Consider the following 7161-nt stretch of genomic DNA (forward strand, 5'->3'; position numbering starts at 1 on the left):
GACCCCAGCCAAGCCGCCGCAGGGCCCTGGCCCGCAGACCCCGCAGAGACACAAGAAATGGCTTAAGCAGCAAGGGCAAGGCGACCAGTCACGCAGCACTGGATTATACCTCCCACTGTGTGCGCACAGGTACACGCAGACACACGCAGACACACGCACACACACACACGCAGCCTACTTGCCAGGTACCATCGCTCTGGCAAATTTCTGCCTCATTTCAAAACCAAAAGTACAACACAAGTCTGCAAATGACCCAGCTGTCTCCCAGCTTGGATTTGGGGTTTAAACCTCTGTCTGCAGCCGCGTGAGCTCCTGTGTCCCGGGCAGGGAGCTGTCTGGAAACCCACGGATGGACATTCCCACACGACCGCACCCTCGGAGCCTCGCAGAAATTACCCACCACGTAAAGGCAGCACGGCTCCGCCTCCTCGCGCGGAGAACGCACAAAAAGGCAAAAGGCTACAGGAGGGAAGCCAGCATGTCAGCCGTGTTATTTCAACGTTCTCAGGCGTCTGTGCTTCTCCGGAGGGACGTCAGGGCGCAGGACGCGCCGGAGGGCTAGACGGGTCGGCATTCCTTCTTCAGCAGCTTGAGTTCAAAGTTCCAGGGTTTGGACGCAACAATAAAGGTGCAATAAAACATCTAAAAGAGACAAAAAGGATAATAAGCTTGTAAGAAAAAGTGAAACAAAACCCACAGTCAAAAAAGCCCCAGAAATGTGTATTTCCAGGAGCGGGGATCTGGCTTCAGGCGGCTAAGAGGCTTCCTGAGCCGGCCGCGCCCTGCAGAGCCCTGAGCCGTCTCCGCGGGGTCTGTGGGCCAGGGCCCTGCGGGGGCTTGGCTGAGGTCACCTCTCCTGAGGAGCCCGCCTTGCCACCAGGAGGAGCCCTCGGCAGTTCACGTCCCCATGATCTGAAGCCATCGCTGATGTGGGAAGAACAAGATTTGGAGCCCAGGGACTAATCATTCTCAAGAAATCCTCATGCCCAGCTGCAGCCCTCCTCCGGCCACACGGAGACCCCGTGCTGAGCGGAGGGCCCAGCTGTCCTCCCCGGGGGAGGCGGCACCACAGAAGAGTCAGGGTCCTGCATGCCTGGGAAAGGGGCCACGTCTGGCTGGGGACCACCATGAAAAGCTTGCCCTGGAGAGCTGGGGGGTTACACAGGGAGCCCTTTCCAGGGCCTGTGGAATGAAGGGGTTCAGGTTTCCGGCGTGGATGACTCGCCGTGTCCCTCCTCTCTCCCGATATCTTTATTCAGTTAGAATAAAAATACAAAGAATTCTTTCTTTTGAACTCCATTGCATCAGCGGAAGCACGAGTGACAGCATCAAGCAGATACGAAGTTGTGTGAGGTTCAGTTTGAGTGGGAAACAGGACCAAGCTACCACAACCCAGAGCTGCCGCGGAGGAACTGAGGCCGGCCTGGGGGGCGTCCGGGCAGAGGGGGCATCCAGGATGGGTTGAGATGGTTCCTGGCAGCGGTGGGAGGGGTGGGGAGGGGAGAGAGTGGGCTTATCAGAGGGTCAACTTTTTCCTTAACTTCTGGATCAACCAACATAGAAAGCAACCCAGGCACCAGGGAGGGAGGAGCCCAGCGGTAGAGCACGTGCTTAGCACCATGCACTAGGTCCCGGGCTCCATCCCTGGGACCTCCATTTAAAACCAAATTTAAATAAGTAAGCCTAATTACCTACCCCCCACCAGAAAAAAAAAAAAAAAAAAAAAAAAGAAAGCAAGCCCAGCTATTGAGAGCAATCCTAGGGGACATTTTAGTGAATATATAAAAATCTTCAAGAAGTTAAAAGAAATATTGGATGAGTAATTCAGCGTCTGGGAATTTGCCCACAAGGCAACAACAACCAGATACACACACAGACAGAAATAAGGAAGAATATTCATTAGGACACGCTCGCAACGGCTAAAAATGAGAAAAATGTGAATAATTCGCCGGGATCGACTGAATACTACGTGTAAACGTTAAATGAAGTCAACTAGTTCCGCTACAGAGTGCCCTCAGATAATTTTACAGTTTGGGAAATCCTTAGATTTTATTATCAAATAAGCATCTAAATTGTGGAACGGTGCACAGTGTGATCCCAACTACACAATAACCCAAATACAAAATACAGGAAAACTTGGCTACGTGACAAGCCGACAGGGGTAACCTTTACACAAGCGTCTTTCTAGTTGATTTTAAGCCACTTAAGTCTTCTGAAAATGCCCAGCTTTTCTACCTGAAGTGAATCAGGCCTGTAACTGTCTAAAACAATATCAAGTTTTAAGATTTGTTTTCCAAGGAGCTCAGATATTCACCCTTTCTTCCTTTCTAGGTCTCAGTAAAAAACTAGAGAAAGCAAATATGCTCGAATGCACAGGAGCTCTGGCACGGGGACACGGGGACCCGCAGGCGTCCTGAGACCCACCCACGGCAGAGGCAGGGAGGCGTCTCCGCAGGACAGGAAGGCATGTCGAGCTGGGCAAGCGAGGTCTGCTGGGTGCCATCTGAGCACCTACCTTCTGCATCTGGGGGTCCTGCTGCTCTGAGCAGTTCTCATGTTCTCCTGAAACTTTCTTGCATGTTGTCCTGACAATCTTGGCTTCAATAAGGTAATCCAAGCTATCCGTGATCTGCCCGAGAGTAATTTAAGGTTAGACCTCATAAAAGCGCACGTGGTGTCCGTGATCAAGTGGATAAACAAACATGCCATCCCTGCTCAGCGCAGAGGCTGTTTCTCCCTCCCTCCCTCCTACGGCTGTTTTTTTTTTTGTCAGAGTTTTGGGCTGGTCGTACCTCGATCTCTCTGTTTCTCAGTCTCTCTTGTATTTAAAGTCTCTGCTGAGAGTGTATCGCTTCTCCCTGAAGCTTTGGCAGTTTTGATAATCCACCATAATTCCACGTGGAACACCCCCCAAATCCCTGACTTTCCGCATCTTCCCACACCCGCAGCCCTAGGGGCCCACCTCCATTCAGGGAGGGCCCCTGTTCTGGCCTCTTTGAACCTGTTTCTCCTTGATTCTTTCGCATCCTTATCTGCATTCAAGGCTGGCAGAGCAGACAAATAAAATGTACGTTCATGAAAAGAACAAGCAAACAGTATGAAATGAGACCTAAGTTTTGGGACATGTGGGTCTCTGGTTTGTTTTATTACTGAATCCCTGTCTATGAGGCAGAACCCACCATTTCTGTTTGATAAATGGGGAGCACAGGGAAGGAGAAGTCCCGGGAAGCGGGCCGGTCCTGGGAGGGGGGAGCCTCACGAGGAACGGGTGCCACGCTGACACCCATGACGTCCGAACTCGGCAGGTGACCACTGCCTGCGGACACGAACGACAGAGCCGGGGCTGCACGGAGGACCGGGGGAGCCCGGGACCCACCGCGTAGAGGGGGTGAGGCTGCCGGTGTCCGGCCTCTTGTGGGGTGGAGGCATCGCCTGCACCTTCCGACCACACAAAAAGGCAGGAAACGGGCAGGTTGGCGGTGACGGGAGGGCAGAGATGCAGGTCGGGCCAGGGTCACCTACAACGCGGGCTCCCCCCACACCTCGGGCTCCAGCAGACCGGCCCGCCCCCCAGCTCCGGCCCCTGCGAAAACCACAGGACAGCTCTTCCTCAGGAAACACAGCGTTGGTTCAACGTGCTCTTCTAAGACACAGTCCATGTTCAGACCCCTCCCGCTGTCCTCACATCAGCCTTTCCAGCATTATTTTAAATCCAAGAGGCAATACAGAACCACCCCCGGCAGTTATCCCCCCTTGTTTCCTAAGCCCCCCTGAATGGAGAAATGTCCCCTGCTCCCCTGTCTCACGACACTAATACTTTCGTCGGGCTCGGAGACGCTAACTGCCCTCGTGATTACCGTCGGGGGTGCGTCTGGGGTGCCCTTCCAGTGACGCCACATCGGAGGCGCGTGACGTTCAGTTTGCCCCGGTGTTGGTACGGGCCTTCGGGGAGCGAGGCCCCCGGGCATCCTGGCTGTAATTACTCAACAGGGACTCCCTGCGGGGGTTCTCCCTCCCACGCTGTCCTCGCGGGGGGAGGGTCACTGCTGGCCTCTGCCTGAGCCCCTCGTGACCTTGGTGGTTGCCAAAGGTGATGTTCGAGTTTCATGCTCGTTCACAGCTGTAAGCAGGCACTTTGCTATAAAGAAGAGCTTGCCCTTCAGCCCCAGTTCCTTTTTCAGTGAAAGCTGGATGTGGAGTTTGTTTGCTGGTTTACTGTGTCACAAGGCACCCCCGCCCACACCACCCCTGTGAATGAGGTCCGTTCAAACTCTCCCAAAAATGACCCCCCCAAGAGCCCTTCTAGGCCCTCACCTGCGCCTTCTGATGTGACGGTGGCCAATTCTAAGTTATCTTAATGGATGTGCTGTATTTTACCCCAGAATTGTACGGGAGGAGATTTAATTGATTTTCTTCCCCAGTCCCCTAGAATAAAGTTCACATACTTTGGCTCAGGGCCTCTCTCAGCTGCTCCCCACGGCAGCGGGCCTGCCTCTACCGCAGGCCCGGAGACAGAGGGGGAGCCAAAGCCACCAACCTGCTCCTGGGACTTCAGGATCTCCACCACCTTGAAGGCGAACTTGTCTGAGCTGGCTTTGTTGTACTCCTTCATGGCGAACCACACAGCCTGCTGCACGTACACGTAGGACTTCGGGATGTCTTGGAACTTCCTCACCACCTTCGGCGTGCCCCAGGCGTGGACAGCACTGGACGCCAGGGCCACAGTGGCCACCAGGAGCAGCAGGCTGGGGCAGAGCCTGGCCATGACAGGCCAGCCAAGGGGCTCTGGGCCGAGTTCCTTCTGTCCTCCCACGCCTGGGGGGCCCTGCCCTGCTCTGCTGCGAGTGAAAAGGAAAAAACTGCTGTTAACATCGTCTTCCCCACCAAAGCAGCCGCCTGCAAAGTGTGCAATTCAGTCCAGTTTCCCATCTTGGCTGCTTCCTTTCTTGGAGGACGCACATCTCCGTGCACCCACGTGGTGGAGGTGGGCGCACACACACACACACACACACACGCACACGCACACGCATACACACACACACTCATGCACACACGCACACACTCACAGCTATTCTTCCTGCTGCTCGGCCCCCAGCCCTTGTTTGCAAGGCCCGCGTGTGCCCAGCGCGCACAGTTCTGCGTGCAGACAGCACAGGACCTGTGGCACACGCTGCCCGGGGAGAGCGTGGCCTCTACACCCTCCTTCCCCTCGTCTCCTTCCCAGCACGAGCATGGAGACCTTGCACCGGCTCAGACGGCTCTCGCTGGTCGGGCTGGTGAGCAACACGCTGGCATCCGTCCCCGAGCACCAGGGAGTCTCGCTGGGCCCTCACCTCTCATCCCCCCGGGGCTGGGAAACCCTTCCCACAGGAGGAGTGTCTCTGGGACCGCCCTGTCGCAGTCTGACCCACGCGCACAAGGGACCACAGCCGACCCAGTGTCTGCTTTCAAGGCGGTTCCTTCTGCAGGAGAAACTCATCAAGGGCGGCTAGTGATGCCGAGGCCCAGGGGCCGATGTGTTAGGTGCAAATCAGGAGCAGGCAAGCAGCTCGAGGCAGGCCGGGTCCGGGGGTGCGCTCACTGCAGAGAAGTAAGGACAATGTGTCCAAGCCAAACAGAGGGCATGATGGCGAGACCAGGAGATGCCTGGTAGCTGGCAGACACACACGGCACCGAACACTCACAAGGTCTCAGCTCAGATGCCCGCCGGGGACGCACTCTGGCCCGCGCCCTCTGCCCAGGAGTCGCCAGCCAGACCCTCACCGCTGGAGGCCGACCGGGCTGCGCACCTGCTCAGAGCGCACATCACTGCCCTGCAGGGAGGCTGGTGCACAGGGGATGCCACGCCCGGGGCCCAGCTCGTCCCGTGGTCACCTGCCCTCTCGCTGCCCTACCCCCCTGCTGGATGGCAAGCGCTGACGTCATACCCGTGGGGCTCGAGCTGCTGACACCCGCCCCGCGACCTCTGCAGTAATTGCCCGCGTCGTTCCTGCCCAGCACAGCTGCACCCAGACCCACCTAAGCACCCAGCCCCTCTCCACTCCCCGGCTGGCAGAACTCCAAGCGGCCGCCAGCCACAGCGGGTCCTCCTCCTTCCTGAGGACCCGAGCTCGCCGGCTCCTGTCCCGTGGCCCGCGTGCTGTCTCCAGCGCGCTCAGTTCATGGCCCAGGGGCTGAAGTCGGGGTGCATCTGCTCTCCCACCAGTGGTCACCTCTGTGGCCCCTTTGTGACATCAGCCCTGCCCCTCTGATGCTGCGTGAGTGACTGGCTCCCCGACAGGGGCCCCTCTGGCTCAGAAGTCCACAGGCTCACGGGAGCCACCTGCCCCAGCACAGAGTTCCACGCCTGCCGACTGCCCACATTTCTTCAGAAGTGCTTCAGGTGGACCAGTGGGAAGCGAACCCCTCCAGGGCCATCCTTTCGTGTGACCCTGCGGCTTAGAGGCCGGAGGAGGCTCCGTCAGCCAGGCGCAGGGGGCCTGGGCTGCGACGGCCCTGGAGGGGAGGCTGCGGGTGGTGCCCAGGCCAGAAATGTGGAGTGGAAGGCGGGCAGCAGCGGTGCAGGCGTGACTGTCCTCTGAGGGTGAGCGGGGGACCGATCCCTGCTGGCCTGTCAGCCGTCCCTGCCCGGCCTCCAGCCTTGTCCCGGGCAGGAAGACCTTCCCTTGTCGGATTTCCTTTCCCGTTTGTGATTCTCGGGGCCCAAGCCAGGCTCCCTGAGGGTCGGAGCTCCAGCCCGCTCTGCACGGAGGGCCTGGCTCGGCCGCAGTCGGGAGCTCCCGAGAGCTCGGAAGCTGGGAGTCTCCCCAGGACGGGGTACAGGTGAGCATGGGCAGGAGCCTACCTGACCCACCAGAAAATTCCACATGGAAAGCCGGGCTCTCGGGCCGACGAGGCCCCTGCTAAAGGGCCGGTGTCAGAGACAAGTCCTGTGCTTGGCCTCAGCAGCCCTGTCTGAGCTCGTCGGAAACACAGGAGCCAGAGCGGAGAGTGACAGACCTGGGCCTGCAGTTTGGACGCACACACCCCTCTCCCCGACTGCCAAGGGAGGACTGGGAACACAGAACAAGTTATTTGAAAGATGTTTGGCAATGGGCTAAATTCCCTTTTATGGAAAAAGCTCTTTAAAACCCCAAAGAAAAGACAATTTCCTCAGAGAAC

The 7161-nt window shown here is 57.5% G+C and overlaps 1 protein-coding gene across 2 annotated transcripts; it reads right to left on the reverse strand.

Moving 5' to 3' along the window:
• Nucleotides 1-107: 107 nt before the first annotated feature.
• LOC102513497 (cystatin-13-like) lies at nt 108-5321 on the reverse strand. Of its 2 annotated transcripts, XM_006181815.2 has the most exons (4): nt 5240-5321; nt 4538-4835; nt 2516-2629; nt 108-642 (listed from the first exon to the last, which is right to left on the reverse strand). In XM_006181815.2, exons 2-4 carry the CDS (start codon nt 4763-4765, stop codon nt 559-561), a joined length of 426 nt encoding a protein of 141 aa, XP_006181877.1. In that variant the 5' UTR covers nt 4766-4835; nt 5240-5321; the 3' UTR covers nt 108-558. The 2 variants fall into 2 exon arrangements, with proteins under 2 accessions (XP_006181877.1, XP_032317602.1); XM_032461711.1 differs by lacking the exon at nt 108-642 and having other exon boundaries at nt 1597-2629.
• Nucleotides 5322-7161: the final 1840 nt, after the last annotated feature.

This window comes from Camelus ferus, chromosome 19 (genome assembly GCF_009834535.1).
Source record: "Camelus ferus isolate YT-003-E chromosome 19, BCGSAC_Cfer_1.0, whole genome shotgun sequence".
Lineage (NCBI taxonomy): Eukaryota > Metazoa > Chordata > Mammalia > Artiodactyla > Camelidae > Camelus > Camelus ferus.